Here is a 19,951-nt window from a genome sequence, read left to right on the forward strand (position 1 = left end):
CATTATGTCTCTTCCCAACCAAAAATACTAATCTGGATTAATCAAAGTCTGAAGTGAGATTTATGTTACTACAGAAGCTAATCTTTGTATTATTAAATTTAATTTAGTTTGAGCTAGAATAACAATTGCCCAGAGAGGCTGTTCTTCCCTGGAGATGTTCAAAAGCCATCTGGACACAATCCCAGGTAATGTGCACTAGGGGACGCTGCTTGAGCAGGGAGGTAGGACCAGATATCTCCATAGGTTCCTTCCAACCTCAACCATTCTGTGATTTGAATTCATCCTAAAGATAGTTGTACCTGTTACAGTGGCATAACATTTTTTTTATACCCTCATTTTTTAAAAGAGACTAAATCCACATAGGGGCAGGAGAGTGCAGAGAGAATAAATACTTAATCTAAGCATAAGTGAATTTGGAGTGAAGACAAGGCAGTCACCCTGCTGAGAAGAGAGCTCAGTTTTTAGTTTGACTTACTGACTTGTTGTATGCTGGCAACTGTCTTATTTCACTAGGCTCTTTATCCTGAATTAGTGTAAACGAAGCCCATGTGCAGCCACTACCCCTGCTTTACCTGCCCATCTTCAACACCTGACGATGATCACCTGTCAGTGTGGCACCTTCTGTAACTTACGGCTCTCAGCAGGAGAGATGTCAGAAAACAAACCTATGTATGTAGCAAGTAGTAGAGTGGGTTGTTTAAGGGCAGAATTGGCCCAGTTTTGTCATTTAGTAGTAATTCTAGACAATTCTTTCTAATGACAGCAGTCTGAAACCACAGTCTTTTTACCATCTTAAAATCAACAGAACTATTAGATATTTTCTTCAGAAATATAGTTTAGGGCACATTGTGCAAAAATAAAAAATCCATGTTAAAATCTATGTTTTGCTTGTGAAGTTTTTGGTTCATTTGTCTTTTTTTTTTTTTTCCTTGTCCTTTAGGTCATCTCTCTTCTAGACCCCCTCTTGATTTCTTTTTATCTATTTGATTTTCTCTTTTGTTCTTTTACTTGCTCCCTCAAAATCTGTTTCCTACATGAAAGACCTCCTTCAGAAAAAATGATGAGATAAAGCATTCAGATGTTTTCAATTTCCTCCCATGTCAGTTATTAAACCAAAACTAAATGCCAAATGTAAGCCGACATTAGTGATGTATAGTTTCTCATATACAGCTTTTCTGTCAAAAAATCATCCTTCTGAAAAGTCTTGCCATTTTTTTTTTCTTATTCACCCTTTTATGACACCTACTTCACTTCCAAAACTCTTTTCATCAAACCTTTCAGCCTTTTAAAAGTGTCAAGCAAGGTGACATGCAAAAAAATGTCAGCTATCTATTTTCAGCCCCTCTCCCAACCTCTCTCATTCAGTGCCACAAGCACAAGCTTCTCACTCCAAACAGCATCAGTCACGGTTTATCCCCTCCACACAGCAGTGTCACTGCTTTGTCACACCTGAAATCCCCCCTCAAATCCCCTGGTTTCTTAGGGCACGTGATGGACTGAAGCCTGGTAGTGGCCAGGAGGGCAGAGTACTGTGACCACAGGCATTCACTGGTGGAGTATTTCCACATCAAATTAGATCTCTTCCTATGGCTTATGTCACTCCAAGCCATTCGTCTCATCTGTGCATGGCTTTTTCTGACCTCTAGGTTTTAAGCTCTATTAGGAACATAATATTTGTACAGCCTTTGAAACTAAGCTGTTGAGATAATGCCCTAAATCAAATCTCAGAAGTAATAGGGAAGCTCAGACCCTTGTTCCCTCATCTGACAGCTCAAGCTTCCAAAAGTGAGTTTTTGTGATATACATCCGTAACCACAGGCTGTGCCCAATCCTGGCTATTTATAAGAAACCAGTTTTGATAGACAAAAATAACTTTCCATCACAGTTAAACAGACTTGACAGCAATGGAAAGTTTTGAATGTTCTGAAATCGGAAAATTTGAAGTGATAACCAGAGGCAATGACCCCCAGCATGGAATCCATCCTTTGGGATTGCTCAGCCTTAATATGTCTGCCCCTGCTTCTCAAAGAGGAGTGCTCTGGACCCAGATAAAACTTGTCTGAAATCTATCTCCTGTTAGTTAGTTTATTTGGTGCTTTTTATCTGGAAAACTTTATTACTCTTAGCACAATTTCCTTGCTTACACTTGAAACAATCCTTCTCTTGCAATATGATTAATCTTTCCTTCTAAAGCAAATTGATTCTGTTTTTAGTCATCGCTTCATCTCCTTTGTGAGGACCTTTGCACCAAGTTGCTGATTGCTGAATTGTTCCAATTCTGCAGCTCCGCAATCCATCGAGCTACCCTGAAAGTAGGCTGCATTTCCTACAAGAGGCACCATGATAAATGTGACTCTATAGGTGAAATTTATCATCTAAGAAGGCCCAACAGCTCCATAAGCAGGTTCTTGTCTGATACAGCCCAAGAAAAAAATAACATTCAAGACAATTCAAGGGTTTCTAATCTCTCAAGAACTGAAAAGAATGAATTTGTTATCTAAGCGTATTTAAATTTTCTTTCTCCCTTCAGATACTATGCCACATTCTCACTTTGGAGGCTGAGGGGACTACAAGCATCTGTCTCGCACCACCTGCCACAGTGCATTGACATGCCTGACCACTGTGCAAAGCACATTTATTTTCTTAATGTGCCACCAGACTTCTGGTTGAAGAAAGACTTTTCTCAACACTGCTCCACAACATCAGCACTGTGAGGAGGTTTGCGTTACAGGTAGAAACTGTAACTGTCAGTGAAAACTCTTTTTTTAAGCAGTGTTTCCAGAAATAAGATGTAGTAGAAAGGCTTGAAGAAAAACCCTAGACATCTTCTCATATATGCTTGCCAAAAAGTCTTGGGAGTCCCACAGAGGAACCAGATGGCCACATATGTGATAATAAAACCAAAAGACAAGGAGGAAATGCATTAATAACCACGGCAGCCATCTCATTTAGAAACACACAGCCTACACAAAGCTCGTCTCCACCAAACACTTGCGGTGTCTCCTTCAGATTTTCCATCTCCTATACCAACCCTAGTAAACTAGGTTACAGGTAACCAGGAAGACAGTCCATGGCCAATGCAGCCATGGGGATAATGTTAGCCGTATTTTCTTAGGTGGATATTTAAAATGGCAGAAAACACGGAGGAAAAAAAAAAAAAAATGCTATTAAGCCCTGACCGCCTATCATGAGAGTACAAAATGTTTTGGGATTTCCATGCTTCTGTCCACCCTGGGCTGGGGGGGTCGCAGTCCCCAGGGAGACCAGTCCTCCTTCCCATATGGCAGAACCCACGTCCTGGCATGGTGGACTGGAGGAGCTTCAGCAGTCCCCCAGGCCCTGCACTTGCTCACCCAGGCTCTGCAGGCGATGGAGGGCAGCTGGTGCCACCTCAGAGGGCACCAGTGCCACAGTGCCTGGCCCAGGCCTCAACATGGCAGCCATGCCGGGCCTCAACATGGTGGCCAGCCTGGGCGTTGTTGTTGCCAGGTGAACAGGTTCTGTAGAGCCACGGCCACCCTCTGTCCCCTCAGCCCATGGCAGAACTCCATGGAGCTCAGACTGGGTCTGAGAGAGATCAAAATACTGTAATAAACCAAGAAGAGTCTTGGACATATTAATGACACATATTAAATGACTTTCTTGCAAACCCAGCACATACTGTACTTTTAGATTCTAGCAGTTAAACTTGATAATTTCTGGCCTTGGAGGCTTTGCTGGCATCCCAGCCTTTCAAACCCTGGAAGATTTAAAAATATTATTAATTAAGTTTAGACTCTTTTTTTTTTTTTTTTTTTCTTCTCAGAGCTACAGTTGAGTTATGTTTTGAAGCTTCCCTATGGATCTGCGATATTTTAAAACTATCTTTTTAAATGCAGTTATCTGTGCTTGCCTTATCACTGTAAAAACAGGGTAAAGCCAGCAAATATCACCAATTCTGAACTTAAGATAGAATAACGATTGCATGAGTGAATATCAGCTGGCATGGCTGATTACTTCTATGTGAACTAAACTCAATGATACAAATAATCAGCAGGGTAACATCTCTTCTTTTTAATTATCTAAAAGTCTAATAGGAAGTGCTGCAATTTTCCTCTGGAGATAACCAGCGTGTTAGGAGATGGCCCCTTTCTTTCCCGCATATTTATGGCTGCTGCCACCTTGCAAGCTATTACTGGAGACCTTCTTCACTTACAATCAGTATCAATTTATGGCTCAGCAAGGGACAGTCAGCAAAGGTGCTGCCATCCTTCACCTCTGGTTTCCTGAGAAATTGCTCTGGAAATTGAACCCTGCCAAGAACTACTATGTATTAAATGATCTTCTGTTAACCCTATATGTACACATGCAGGACCTGATCCCAAGTGAGATGAGCATCTTCTCCTCCTCTTGACGTTCACAGGAGAGGTGGGCAGTGTATGCTGCCTTGCAAGTTGTGGCACACTTCTGGTAATGCTCTTCTGCAGCTTGAATGTGCGAAGTACCTCCAGTTATCTCCTAGAATAGGTGATAATTTCTGCAGTCTTAATTTCTCTGCAGGCAGAACAACAGTATGGCATTGTTTGGTCATCCTTGGACTAGTAGAAGACCTATCTATAGACCTGGGCTTCTAGGAGACCTATCCCATCCAGCTAATAAAAAGCCATCTGTACGTTACATGACAGCTAATTTGTTAACTACAACATAAAGCCTTGTTAGAAAGGAAGGCCCCTCTCTTTCTGAAAATCCTTTGAAGTCTTAGGCAGTTTCAAGGAACTTACTGGTTCCAGAGAGTACGCAATTTGGTACCTGGCCAGCAGCTGAAATTCAGGCACCTCTGGGCCAAATAAACACATTGATTTCTATAATGCCAAAGCACTGGGGGCAAGTTCTCAGTTCTCTCAGTGTATTTAGCCCCTGAACTGGAAATTATACTTGAGGAAAAACTAGAGGTTGTTTTCTTTTCAGGCAATTAAGCACTTCTAGGTATTATTTTACCCATTCTTCTTGCTTCCCCCCCCCCCCCCCAATATTATGTCCTGCAGTTCTGGTGATATGTATGGTTTGGTAAAATGTATCAGTGGAATTACAGATTTTAATCTAAAAATCATACTTTTTTTTTATTTTTTTTTTTTATTTTTTTTTCTTTTTCCTGCAGAAACAGCCTCAGAATCAGGACTTCTGATGTGAAATAGTAACTTCAGTTCCAGCAGATATTTCAAAGCAGGGCTTTAGCAGAATTTAAAGCACTTCTGCTGAGTTGCAAAGGACTCCAAGTTCTTTCAAACTTAATTGAAAATTTCTAGTGGCTCAAGCATGAAAAGTCCACAGGGCTGTCTCCTTTCCTGTAGACATACCTTTTTGATTGTTGTCATGCTGCCCATGCTAGTCCAGCAAGACCCTATCTGTAAATGTCGCTTTTGAACTCCTGTCAAAGATGAGTGTGGTAAATGTGGTACAGACATAAAAAGCACATGCATGAGCAAAGGATAGGTCATAAACTAGGATGGTTTTACAACCACAGCAGGTCTTTTAAGCTGTGAGATACTTTGATTTCTAGCTCTAGACTTCTAGGAATATATTGATGCCTTGTATCAGAAATAAATTCAGCTACTGTATTGATTACCAAATGGGGAAAGTCAAGTCCCTGCCCAGCTTTATGGTGAGAGGAACAAGGCAATGCTGCACTAGCTTGCAAAAGCTAGGATATTAGCTCAGGATATTAGGTCTGAGTAAGCAGAGGTAGTGTTGTCTATGAGGATCCGCACCCTCGTTCCTTTTACTATTTCAACGTAAATGAAAGGTTCATATCTCAGAAATCATTTGCTTCCTGACAAATTTATTAGAGGGTAAAAACTAAGAAAAGAATTCTAGTAAATTTTCCCCCATATTTGCATATACCAGGAAAAAAAAAAAAAGTTTTTCATTCATTTCTTATCCTATCCATAATAACCTGAATATACTCAAATCTTGTTGCCCTTTTCCCTTCACACAGAAGTATCACAGCAAACCAGATTCATACAGGGAAACACAGAACAACCTTTCTTTATAGCATCTTCCTAGCTCCCAGAAAATAAGGGGAGACATGAAGCCCCATGTCTGACAAGCCTTTAAAATTTTGTCAAAAGTCTAGTGATGGCTTCACAGGTGTGTGATGCCTCTGCTGAACCTGGAATACCTTTCTTGGGATCAGAAAGATTTGTAATTAATATTAAATGGAAAGACAATCTTTTCTTCCTAAAGAGACTAGACCATGTGTAGACTGCTCTGGCTTCAGCAGATCTACTAATCTAAATCCAATGAGCATCTGTTATATTCTCTTACTGCTAAATAAACACAGGACGTGCTAACGGTTAATGCATTAGTGCAATAATTGCTGAGGAAAAAAAAAATGTGTGTGAGTCCCTGCAATCATCTCTTGTAAACTCACATTCAGCACAAAAAGAGCCACATGGGGAACTGCCATCTGCTGATTTTATCAACACGGCAATCAGCATTGTGTGTAAACTATATCCTACCTTGAATGACTCTTAGATTCACAGTGCTTGTTTCTGATTCCTCTTTGGGAGCCAGTATTCCTCACCAATGATTCATTTTAGTTTCCAAGCAAAATGCAATTTTTTTTTCCTGTATCAGCATTAAGCATCTTAATTAAGCACTAGCTTAAATAGAGTTCAGCCTTACTGGTATTTAGCCTGATATACATTCAAAGAGCAAATATATCCTCCTTCCCAGCCTTCATTTTGCTCGTTTAATAAAGACAAACCCTTCTGAGCTCCTTTCCTGTGATGGTCCCTACATTCCCTTGAATACCCTAATAGCACTTCTCTGTCCCACTGAGCACAATCATCCTCTGTTTAGCCCTCTGTTAGGCCACTGAGGGTTTTCTTGTCAATACTTCTTTCTAACCAGTGACCTTGTAGCCAATAAGAGAATTTTCTATTATCAATCAAGGACATGTTTTGTATTTGCAATGCAAAATATCATCTTCTTTTTAATGGGCTTCAAGATCGTCCAGTTCCTTCCACATGGTTTCCCATTTGTCTCCTGATACTTAACTACTTTGTGTCTTTAACAAAGGTAATTAGCATCCTCTGCAACTGGGGTACGTTATTTCTTTTCAATTTTTTCTATAAAAAATTGAAATATGTCTTGTATTTGGGATACTTCACTACTGACCTCTCCTTTTAATGCTATCAATTGCCATCTGCTCTAGAAGATCTTAAAATCTTCTATTAGTCACCATTTTATCTGGTTTATTTGTAATTTCTGTCATGGCACCATATGGGAGGCTCCAGGTAAATGACTCTGTAGCACTTCCTCTGTCTCATTTCTTTCACAAAACGTAGTTTACAATAACAGAGTTCAACCTGCACAGAGTCCACAGCATTTCACTATCGAGAAAGGAAGACTGACTCAAGTCTCTTGTGACTGGAGAGCTGTAGGAGTACCTTCGGTTAAATGGCAGTAGACACAATGTTTTCTTTTAGTTTTCACTATTGGCGTAGTATCTGAGTCATAGACTTGTGATTGCCATTGCAAAAGTGGGCGAGATAAAACACTTGGGACTAAGAGAGATTCTTGTTTATATCCTGATGTCAGAATTTAAATATAAGTGTATTCCTGAAAGTGTTCAAGAGTGACACTAGTAGTATCAGGGTTTTATACTCCTTAAGTTTTTTAAGGTGACATGAAAACTTGAAGTATACTTTTTGATAGTTTTGATATCCTTAGTTCATCACAGCTCTAGATTTCAGCTGAAAAAGCTGTAAACGCTCTAGGTTTTGAGGGGAAGGAAAGGTGAGGGAGGTTTCCAGGACAAAATTTCTGACTAGAAGGGGTAGGAGAGGTGCTTCCCCAAATGTGTTCTTCTGAGAAGGTCTCTCACCTTTTCCTAATTAATTGCTGCAAATTTGCTGATAAATGACAAATTAAGCTGATGTTCGGCTGGTAACCATTCAGTAATTACATTTATTCTGTGCCAGAGGTGATGCTTTTCCACTCAGCATAACAGGCTAATAATCCTGAGGATGCTGCTTTCTCCAAGCAAGCATCTGTGGAGTTAGGAGGAATGAAATTGGGCCTCATGTCTAACTTGGCAAGTGAAGAATATTTTATATGAAGACATCTGCTATTTGAGTCACTCCACTGGCTGGATATTACTTTTGTTGTTGTTGTTGTTAAAGTTACACCTATAAAATACAGACATTTTTTGGCTAGTGTGGGCTACTTTACATCACTTTGGCTATATTGCAGGGCTGTAAAAAAGAAGCCAAAATGTAACTAATATCCTCTTTACAGCTCCCCATAAATGGGAATACAGGCAAAAGGGCCTTACTGTGAATGACGATTAGCTTCACTGGTCTGAATTATTTTGCAACTTAAACAAAAAGAGCCATGAGGCTGCATAAATTGCATCCTTGAGGGTGAATCACTTTGATATTCATTGAACACGAGCAATGAGTACGAGTTGCTTGTTCAGCTGCAGACAGGAGGGAGCAGCAATAAAAGCACGTCAGGCACACTTTGTCTTTTGGCTTTTGTAGATGGACTCTTTCTGCAGTTCTTTCCTATCACTTTATTTTCACCCTGCTCTCTTCTGCATCCCCCAGCATTTTGGTGGAGGCAGAGCAGGAATGAAAGGGATGACAAGAAGATGGGCAATGCAGAGATGGGCAGATCCCAGACAACTGGGACTTGCTGGAGTGCTGGTCAGCCTACCCACATACCTGCCTGCCCACGTAACCTCAGCTTGCTTTGCACACAGATGGTGATTTTCCCCAGCTCATAAACCTGACCTCTGTGTAGCTGCAGCGCTCTTTTCAGGGCAGCTGCAGAAGTGATGATACAGCTGCAACTGCAGCAGGTTCAGGGGATGTCCTGGATCTTCAGAGCTCATCCTGCCCTGCTAGCAGCTACCGATATGGAAAAGAAGGTAGAGCAGTTGAAGTGGCACTTCCCAGGCATCAGACATGCTAACCTGCAGCTACTTGGACTGGAGGCTGACCAGAGGAGAGCACGAGTAGCAGGGGAGCTGACAGTTTGTTTACAACCAAGTGCCAAAGACGAGGAAATGCTCAGTTCAAGTAAGAGAGAGATCAAGCCCAAGTACCTACGTATGGTCAATTCTCATTTCCACGCGGATCTGTGGAGAAGGATTGTCCTATTTGAGTATCTTTCCCCTGTCCTGCTGTAAGGCAGGGTTTCACCACTCTCTTGTAAAGGTGCTGAGCAGCAAGAAAGCCCATAAGAAAGAGAGGCCTTTCATCCTTTTTTTTTTTTTTCCATTTTTTCCTCCCCTAGACACTACAGCTACTCTCAGTGCTTGTCTCACCCTTATCCAAATACCGTACATCCCGCAGTGCCTCCGTGTGCCAGCCAGTGCCACCAGCCTCCCTCACGCCAGCAGCCTCACTCCACCGATTGCCTGCAACCCAGAAAGCTCAGATGCAAGGTCGCTGATGGAGCACCTTTCAATTCTGTGCCTGAGAAGACAACATTAAGACGATCTGGGAAGAAATACCGAGGACTTGTTGTTCACAAAGCTGCACTGGGTAAACACAGGAGCGTGCCACATATTTCACTGGGCCCATATGGAAAAGGAAAAGCTGATGGGCTTACAGTCGACCGGCTTGTAACCCACCAGGACAGGGATGGGAGCCAGCTGCCATCTGAAATTGTGCAGGGAGATAGCAAAAGCTGCGGGGAAGGAGTCAGTCTCTCTTTAACTGGATTATCTGCTCACAGAATATTGTACCATTCTTATCTCCTTCAAATTCCGGGGCTTTCCTGACACTAATGTGTTTTGTGATCCTACTCCAACTAGATTAATATTAAAGAACAGAGGAAGCATAAAAGAGATCAGCATCAGCTCAGAGGTAAACACATGGGCTAGAAGAGTAAAATAGTACTAAGGCACTGAGAAGCAGAGAATCAAAACTAAAGACATTAGAGTATTCCCACTTTGCATTAAATCACTGATGGAGTATTCATTTCAAGCTACAGACACATAGTCAAGTGACATAAAGCACTGACAGTTCTTCTGTAACTCTCAAACCTCTCCTTAATAGGTAGCATCTTAGAAGAAGGCTTATACATTTCCTGGAAGATACAGGTGATACCGCAGAGAATGTATTTTAAAGTCATAGAGCCTAAAAAAGATGCATTTGGAGATGTAGAAGTTCTAACAATGTTTTTCTCCTAACAGCATGCCATTTACGATTTCATATCCCTAAGCCCAAATTAAATTTACTTCAGTGCAAATGCAGTGCAGTCAGTTGGGCTGGCTTTCAAAGGCAAGCTCAGCAAGTTTAGCAGATCAAAACACACTTCCTTGTATTGGCCAGCCACTCCCAGCCAGGGAAGGACTTCATTCAGACCTGTCCTTACATAGAAGCAAGCCTCACAGCTGAAATTTGTAAAAACCTCTCAGCTTCCTCTCTCCAAAGAGAGTATCAGCACCTCAAACCACCCAGAAGCAACAGGTGAGAGACACTGCTTGGGTGAGGCAGCCAGCACACATCTAACTCCAGCCACCTGAGCAACCTCACTTACCTTGGTGGGAAAGGGTTGTGAGGCACTGGAACAGGCTGCCCAGGGAAGTGGTGGAGTCACCATCCCTGGAAGTCTTCAAAAGACGTTTAGATGTAGAGCTTAGGGATATGGTTTAGTGGAGGGCTGTTAGCGTTAGGTTGGAGGTTGGACTCGATGACCTTGAGGTCTCTTCCAACCTAGAAATTCTGTGATTCTGTGATTCTGTGTCTTCAAAGCATCCATACACTTCTGGCGAGGAACATTTTGAAGAGACAAGATTGGTTTTAATGTCCACACACACACACACCCTCCAAGGCACATCTTGTCCAGGTAGCGTGAGCTGCTTCCCCAGCTTCACCTGCCTAAAACTCTGGCAAGTTTGCTGCTTTGACTTGTCAAGCTGCTCTTCACTTCGAATGCAAATGAATTGAGCCACGCATGTCTTTGGGTCACTGGGGTATCTTCAGCCACCTGTGGTAATCATACTGAAGTATTTTAAAAACCAACCGAACAGAACAAGAGCTCAGCGCTGTTGTTTTCTACTTGTTTGAAAATAAAAAAGAGATGTTGGTACAGCCCCTCCCATTATCCCTCCCTATATGTGCAGGGCCTCTGTTATTGTGAGTAGCATAGCAAGACCAAGAGCTAGCAGAGGTTTGCAACAAGTTTTATGGAAGCTTTGGGCACGATGGCTTTTTGCATGCTCATATCATCAAAGGTATCATGGAAAGTCCTGCTGTGGTCCCAGTACAGTGCCAGTGGCTGTGGGCAGTGCTAGCAGGCAGCACAAGCAGTCCAAGGTCCTCTGCTCCGGTACATCCCAGCATGGTCCTGCAAACTGCTTCCACCCACAGCACAAACACCTCCCAGCTGCTCAGCACCACTTGCTGATTTGCAGGCTGTTAGTGCCAAATATATGGAAAGTCAGGGTGGCTGCAAAGAAGCTTGGGTGCTGATTTAGAGAGGCATGACGTGAGAAGAGAGAAAAGTAAAGGGTATGGGTCGTAGGGGTGGCTGTGCAGGGTGGTAGCCAGGGTGATGGGGCCTGGAGCAGAGGGCTGGGGGTTTTGACAGAGGGTGATGCTGGAGGAGACAAGAATGGGGGTCTTGGGCTCTCTTGATTTGAACTCTGCAAGAATTTTCTTTTGTTTTATTTTATTTCCAAATGTTATTTACTTTATTTCCAGATTTAGCCTTTAAATCCTGCTTAGGGTTTGGTATTGTAAAAAGCTTGTCTTGGGTACAACTGCATTGAGGGTGTTAGGGAAAAACACATTTATAGTACCAGTGAGATAGGCTATTAAATGTTGTCATTGTCAAAATTATCTCCTGAGAGATACAGGACATACCCTGTCCACTTGAATGCACTAGTAGGAAAGTGTAAGCGGCAGTTAAAGCTTGGGACAGGTGTTGAATTTTAAGTCCTGCCTGCAAACTACACACACTAAAACAAACAAATTCCATTTGTTCAAAAGCAACAGGTGTCACACTGAGGTGTTCACATAATAGCAAAGAAAAATGTTTTAAATTTAAAACTTAAAAGAAAGTAAGGGCATCTGAGACACATCACAAGAATTAACTAGCCTGCAGCTAAACTAATGTTTCTGACACCTCCTGTTAAGCATTTTTGTTATACACTTGTACATGGCCAAATAACAAATAACCTAGGACAAATGTCACTATGCTCATGTGGAACAGATGAAGGTGAATTAAATGAAGAAATGCAAGAGACTTCAATTCAGAAAGTTCAGATAAATGTTTAAGGATCTAGTTCTTTGTGGAAAAAAAAATGTTCTGCATAAAATCTTCACTTTGGTGTTAGAAAATAAATAAATGTAATCTGGTGGAAAATGTTTTGATGCTCACATTTTTATTAAAAAAAAAAAAAAAAAAAAAAAAGAGAGAGAATAAAAGATTTTCCACTGGCATGTTCTACAAATTGGAAAATCATTCAGCACTTAACCAATCTATTTGTTTTGAAGAACTTTATACAGATGCTGACATTTAAAAGCCTTCACCTTTGTACAAGAGCAAATCTTTATTTCAATTCTCGGCCTCTGGGCTTAGAACTTTTCCTAAGATGTACTAAGATCTTTTTGTAATTTCTGTTCTTTACTTCTCAATATGTGAAACTGATGAATAAGCTATGTAATGCAGATGATCGTGTTAGACTGAACCATTTTCTGAGGCAAGGCGTGTGTGGATGTGTTCAGTTTGCAAACGTCAAGAGAATCCCATTGGCAACAAGAGGGAGAACTTTTTACATTTAGTAACATTTATTTCTGCATTCGGTATCAAGTACATAAGTGCAAATATTCAGAGTCCATAATTAAGTCCATTAGGAACTACAGAGAATGTAATACAAATTGTAATAAATTTAACAAGCTGGAACTTTCCAGTTACCATACATTAAATCAGCCTGTCAATCCCTTACGACAAAAGTACTGGGTTTTGTTTTCATTTTTTTTGGAGTTATACAAAACTGATTACCATAAGTACCGATTACTGTTTATTTTATTTGTGCTGGAAAACACTAAAACATCAGTCTACAATTCTATATAGTTAATAAAGATGAATCCAACCAGCAACCCAGTGACGTAGAAGCAATTTTAACTATTGCATCAGTGCGCTAAGCAGGAAAGCCCCTAGCCACATATAACATTAAAAGTTATAGAAGCAATGCCAATAGAAGAAGGAAAAACACTAAAAAAATAAAATAAAAAAGGTCAATATTATTTAGGCTCTCACCATCATGCACTTTATAAGCAACACAAAAAACCACATCTAGTACACTTTTCTCTTTACTATACTTTAGTGCTTGACACAAGTGATTGCAAATATTCTAAGTGCAGAAGCAGCAGGGGAAAAGCACTGCTTCCGAGTTTTATCCTTCTAATATTATGGTGTCGAGAAAAAAAAAAGAACAATAATTTTGCAGTAAAGTGTAAGAACAGAGCTGTTTCACTCCAGATTCCCCCATTATTTACTACTGTAGCTGATGAATTCTTGATGTCTGCTTTACTCTGCCTTTCTCTTAGCACCTGGGATTTTAGCCTGAATCCTAGAAATAAAGAAAGAAAGAAAGAAAAAAAGGTTTATATGGTCAGGCAGCTATTCCATTCCAGTGGATCCCCACTTGGAGTCCTAGCACGGGGTAATTTTCTTAGCTTGCATTTTGTGCTTTGCTGCCACTGGTGGGCTACAGTCTAGTGAGAAAGAGAGGTGATGTCCATCCGTGTGCTCCTATAGGCCCCAAGTTGTAAATGCCCCATTTTTTCATTGGATATATTCAGCTATATTCTCCCACCTTTTTTTTTTATTTATTATTCTACTGTGGGCTATTGTCTACTGGAAGCCAGGAATGAAGTTTAAAAAAAAAAATAAATTTAAATCAGTACAGACTTTTAGTCCTGCCTATGGGTTTGCAACATTGCAAAAATACAGTCTGGAAATGTCCCCTGGAAGCCTTTGAATCAATCTCCTACCTGAGGCAGGACTATCGCCAATGCTCGATTAGTTTGGCCATGGCTTTGTCTTGCTACATCTTGAAAACCTCCAGGGAAGGAAGTTCTGGAACCTCCCTGGGCAGCCTGCTCCAGTGCTATATTAACCTCTGAAAGAAGAAGTTTCTCCAAATGTCCAGCATCAACTTTCTAAGCTATATTTGTGCTGTTGCTTCTTGCTATAACTTTTGCCTTTGCTGAGTTTTGCTCCATCCTCTTGTAACTTCCCATCAAGTAATTACAGGCTGCTATGAAATAACCACTTAGCTCCCACCCTGTCAGGCAAAAAAAAGCCCAGTTTCCTCAGCATCTCCATGTGGGCCACTTGCTCTCTTTTCCTCACCATCCTGTAGCCTTCCATTGGGCACCTGTTGTTCAGTCAGCTTTTTCAGAGCCACGTATTCAAGCTGCTGAGATGTACAGATCCACCTTTCAGTCCATCCATCCTGCTTCAGTTATTCCCAAGTGTTAAGAATTATGCTTAGACCCTCGCTCTCCTCTTATGGATCCCACAAAAGCTTTTGCTAGGCAATGCATTAGGCCCCAGAGCAGACTGCATCAACAATTTCATCCAGTTCTGACCATTCTGTGATGCTTTGCGACCCTCAAGGTCATGGTGATTCCAGATATTTGTTTCCTCTAACAGGGTGCTGTTCTAATTCCCACTTTGTTTATTAACATTATTATTATCTCTAATGGACTGCATCTCTGCATGCACAAAGGGAGGCTGGGGCAGTCAGTGAGGAAGAGTTAACACATTTCTTGGGGTCCTGTCTGATACAGACATCAGACCCTGTTCGGGCTGCTCCATCCTCGTACCTCAAAGGGCAGGGGAGGGGAGAGAAGGATGCAGGATCACAGCTCTGCCTCAACCTACACTCATCTGAGGACTGTGATCCTCCAGGGATCTACCCTCTTGCAGGCTCCTGCATGCCAGGAGCTGGGGAGGACATCATTCACGGGACACGTTGTCCCCAAGACCACTCAGCTCTTAGCCACCCCGGCATACCACAACCTCACAGCAGGACGTTTGAACTCACTTTGCCACAACAGTGTTTATGTGGGTCCGCACAAGTCCCAAGTATTGATCAATCTGTGCCTGCAAGGAGCAAAAGGAGACAAAGTCAGTGAGGCACCCAGAATGTACAACCAGCCATGCACCCGGACTGCAAAGCTGTGGGCAGACTTACCTGGTACTTGTCATATACAACAGGGAGAGTAAACATAGACACCACAGCTGAGGAGAAAAAGAGCACAGTGTTAAATTCCTGCTGATCAGATCCCTCCAGAGAAGAGACCTACTTCGAGCAGGGACAAACACGTATCATGCCACTTGGTCAGCTGATCCACCAGGGATCTTCCTATTAAAAATGAACTTTGCTCAAACCTCCCAAATACGAATTTTCCCAGTTCTCTGGGACCAGTAGCTGCACAACCGTAAAACGCAAATTGGTTCCAGCAGGACAGACAACAGAATAAGAATACTGAATAAGAGAAAATACGAGCTGATGGTTTAACTGTGGGGAAGGCACAACAAAGAGAGGTTGTTTTGCCTACGTAAAAATCACCATGGAATTAGAGTTAAAAATAGATTTAAAAAGAAATGATAATTTTTACCCATTATCAGAAGAGTCAGGCCATTGAAGAGGGCTCCCACGTAAGTCAGCAGCCACATTAGTACTGCAAACTAAATTAAGGACAGATCATTACATCACCTCCAGTGTCAGTGTAAGAAGAAATGAGTTCACTTAACTAGCTAACATAATGGCACATTAGCCTTTTTTAATGTGTAAAGGGACTTGTTAAGTAAGGCACATTAAGAACTAGGTACTTTTTCTGAGTGTATAAACCTATTTTCCCTCCTGCAGATCACTGCTTCATACTCTCTTAGCTGAGCTTTCCTGTATATTTAGTGTTTAATTGCATACATTTAGGACCCTGCATCCAATTTTGATGAAGGTAAGGGTCATCCCACACAAGTTAATCACAACCCCACAGTGATAATCCCAGTGACTGAAAAGCCTTGAGGGCTGGGAGATGGGCACATTTTTCTAAAAACCTTTCATAATTTAGCAGCCTAACCCATGTCTGCTCCCTTAATGATCTTCCCTTTGCTCTGGAGAACACCTGTTTGGATGTAAGGCTGAAAATAAATTGCTATCTCAGCAGGGAGGGAAAGAGGGCATTCCTCCACAGCAGGAAAGGCCACCATTAGAGGAAAGCCAGACTGCCAAAGGGATTAGAGGGGAACACACCATTTTGTGGCAAGGTCATAGAGAGCACAAAATAGAGATGCTTCCAGACCTGCAGTGGCATTAAGCTAGTCCTGCACCTTTTGTAACTCCTGTATTACGGATAAATAACTCCAACTGCAGATTGCCAAACCTCTGAGGTACTGGAAGCGAGCAGATTGGAAACCAAGTAGGAGAACAACTTTGATATCTGGAGCTACGCAAAACTAGGTTTTATAAGGACAGTGTCAACAAGGGAAGCAGCACTTTGAAATGTAAATTGATCCTCCAGAGAGGGGTTAAAAATATTTAAAGCAATCCTACTTTTAAAGAATCCACGAGGTCCTGAACGAGAAAGAGTCTCCTCAGCTCTTTGACTGTGCTGTTGACGTATAGCTGGAGACAGTCTGTGTACTTCTGGATCTGGTCCTGTGAGAGATTCATTTCCATATCCAAGTAGGCTCTGCCAGAAACACACGTCTGGTTACAAACCCAGTCAGGTTCACCTGCCTTGCACACTCATTCCTGTCTCCCCATCACTCCCTCCTCCCCAGCCCTTATTTCCTTGCAGCTGGAGCAATGTGTCCCCTTCCTGCAGGCACAGAGCCACCAGCACACACCATTTTTGCCGTGCATGACCAGTCTCCCTGGGCAATTTCTGTGCTGGGGCTGTTTCCTTGCAGCCATGCCCTGTCCACATGCATAGCCCAGTTTGGATGCTTTCTCTCTTTACTATTCCCAAAGAGGATTACAAATCCTAGCTGGGGCGATTCCCCACAAAGCTGACCTGGTTCACAGGTCACTGCTCATTGGCACAGCAGAGGAGAAAGCACCACTGTGGGGGCAAACAGCCCAGACCCTGCAGAAGGTGGGGAGAGCTTAACCAGCACCAGCACCCTACGGTGATGTACTGCCCCATCACGGCCTAGCAGGGCTGGAGAAAAGATATAAACAGTTCCCCTACTTGCCCAATAAAGCATGCCCTGAAGCGATTCTCCTTCTACTTACAGAGATACTGTATTATCAGTAGCTCTAGTGAAACTCTTTTCCTCCATTTGCTTATAATTTTTATGATTTTTGACTTTAAAGAAAAAAAAAAGGAAAAAAAAAAAAGCCTGTGTCTCAGAGGATGATTGCTTTTGTAATTGTTCTTTTTTTTTCTTCTTTTTTTTCTTTTTTTCTTTCTTTCTTTTTTTTTTTTTCTTTTTTTTCCCCCAGAATCTAAGTCAACATTGCCTTACAGCTCTTGAGACTCTGGACAGCAACACAAAATATTTCCTCTATTATGAGCAAGGATTTTATCTGGTATAAAAGCAGCAGCTGAAGAAACGTGCATTGCCACGAGGAATGGATCCTCCACAAGATAAATGGCCCCCAGCCACAACTACAAAGCACTCACTTGAAGGGATGGCCCTCGTCCGTCTTCTGCACGGCCTGTAGGACCGATTTGTAGATTCTGAAGCTAATGGTGGCCGAGAGGCCGGCGAGGGCCAGGTAGGCCACGACGCTGACGACGCTGAACTGGGTCAGGGAGAAGAGCAGCAACAGGAGGCTGCCGAACACGATCCCTGTCTGCTTGATGTCGCGCCAGTACAACAGATCGATAGCTGGGGAGAGAAGACCAACATGTTAAAGGCAGGAGCTGGGAGGGCATCAAGGCCACTGTGATGCTCGGGTCCTTCGCTGGAGGAGAAAAGGAGGACATGGTCCTGCTCACATCTGAATTTCCTGAATTTCCTGACTTCAGGGATGCATGGAGGAAATGAGGATCGATCACCTGCTTGAAATCCTTGTATTTCATGCACTTGTGTTACAAGTGGATGATTATCCCCAACCATAGCATGGTGGGAATCTTGCAAGGGCAAGGCAAATGCAAGTGGGGTTTGTGTTGTTGGTAGGGTTGCATGGAAATTTGCACCCCAACTTGCATTTACCTACTGTCCATCTAAGAATAGTTCCTACTGTACATTGAAATTCCGAATTGTTATTATTTGTTTGGTCACAGGTCCTAATGCCAATTTTTTTCCACGTCTGGATCAAAACGTGTTCAAGTTTTGGTTGTTGATGAATGAGATAGTTTGGGGTTAGCCATAATAAACCAGTTTCCCATTCAAACTTATGACAATATAATTTTGTTATTTCTGAAGTTGTGAGAAAGGAAAAAACTCCTGATTTTGCCACCTCTTAACAGATTTATGTGTAGGAAACCATTTAGTTACATGGGTAAGGAACATATGGGACCTTAAAATGAGGAATAATTCCTCTTGCTGCTGCAAATCTGAACATTTCAGAAATATTTTTAAAAGCTTTTCTATTTTGTAGATAACTTTCCTTGTCTAGATGCAGGGGAGGTGTTAGTTAGAACAAAGCAAGCGTAGAAAAACATTTTCCAGCATTTGCAAAAGAGTTCATTTTGACCATTATTCCAGTTGTATAACTTATCCTAGCCACTCCAGCAGACTATCCTACTGAAGGAATAGGCACTATAAAAGCAAAATGTTAAGAAATGATCATAGGATGTTGAGTCCACAAAGGTAAATTTAATGCATTTGCACCGATAACCCATTTATAAGCAGGCTTTTCAGCCAGTTGAAGAACAAGCTCATGACAATCTAAACAAAGCAGCTCTAATTTCACACACTGTCCTCACGAACAGCTTGAGCACAACACCAGCCAAACAGATTTCAAAGATGCCACTTGTCAAATAATTCTGAACAAAGAGTAAATTCAGGAAAAATGCAATCTGTCAAAAAGAAAATTCACAAATACAGAAAGAAGCAAAATTAATCCAGCGTAGTAGTTCGTATCATCTAATCTCCAGAAACTGTGAGTCACCACTGCATGTTTCCCTTGAGTCAATGAGCCATTACTCATTACTATTACACATATTAGCATTGCTTTTCAAAGTAATGGGCTTGAGTGCAGAAATTGCTATTGCGTTCCTGAACTCTGTTCCCTTCATGCAGCATTCACGTCCTACTACGATCTACATCCATAGACACAATATAATAACTCTTTGATATTTCTACGTGTCAGAGCTCGGCACTGGACCTGTGATCATGAGCGCACACAACGAGGTGGGTGGCACGTGGTAGGGTCCTGGGTGTGAGTACACAAAATAGGGACCACGGCAGAGCCTTTCCAGTCATATGGCCATGTCTCCATCCTGCCCATACTACAAGGTATGGACTGGTGGACGCTCCAAAAATGCACTTACAGCCTAGGGCGTGCACCCAAGCCATGGAGATGTGGAGCAGACCCAGCTGTGTCCACACAGACAGCTGGAGCTCCACAGGTTGCTTGCAGGGTTGCAGGTTGGAAAGCAGGGCTTGCAAAGCATCCTTACAAAATGGCATCCAGATGACAAGTGTGTGGTATTTGCCACTCTTCATACTCTTTTTCAGCGAGGACGCTGCAAAATTCTGCAGCACAGCACGGCAACTGGTGTGCTTTCACCCGCGAGCATTTGGACAGGAGGTATTATTCACAGCTTCATCATTTCTATGCTTAAAAATTCCTGTCAGAAGACAGCATTGGAAATTTATGCAAATCTCACATTTTGAGGCACTTAAATTTTATGTCACAAAATACATTCGTGTTAAATGAAGTGAGCACAGGTGAGCCAGCTCAGGGTGCTGTATGTGGAATAGCATCCGCTGATGAAACCAAAAGGTCACGCACCGAGCACGAAGGCAGTGGACAGGC

General features: G+C 42.0%; 1 protein-coding gene across 2 annotated transcripts in view; it reads right to left on the reverse strand.

Moving 5' to 3' along the window:
* Window positions 1-12,765: 12,765 nt before the first annotated feature.
* RTN1 (reticulon 1) overlaps window positions 12,766-19,951 on the reverse strand; it is a 97,944-nt gene continuing 90,758 nt past the window's right edge. For both annotated transcript variants that reach the window (XM_032189360.1, XM_032189361.1), the window contains 6 exons: window positions 17,646-17,853; window positions 16,571-16,709; window positions 15,633-15,702; window positions 15,206-15,252; window positions 15,056-15,114; window positions 12,766-13,573 (listed from right to left, as the gene is read on the reverse strand). In XM_032189360.1, the coding sequence (XP_032045251.1) occupies window positions 13,531-13,573; window positions 15,056-15,114; window positions 15,206-15,252; window positions 15,633-15,702; window positions 16,571-16,709; window positions 17,646-17,853 (566 nt within the window). In that variant the 3' untranslated portion in view covers window positions 12,766-13,530. The remainder of the gene's footprint in view (window positions 13,574-15,055; window positions 15,115-15,205; window positions 15,253-15,632; window positions 15,703-16,570; window positions 16,710-17,645; window positions 17,854-19,951) is intronic.

This window comes from Aythya fuligula, chromosome 5 (assembly GCF_009819795.1).
Source record: "Aythya fuligula isolate bAytFul2 chromosome 5, bAytFul2.pri, whole genome shotgun sequence".
Classification (NCBI taxonomy): domain Eukaryota; kingdom Metazoa; phylum Chordata; class Aves; order Anseriformes; family Anatidae; genus Aythya; species Aythya fuligula.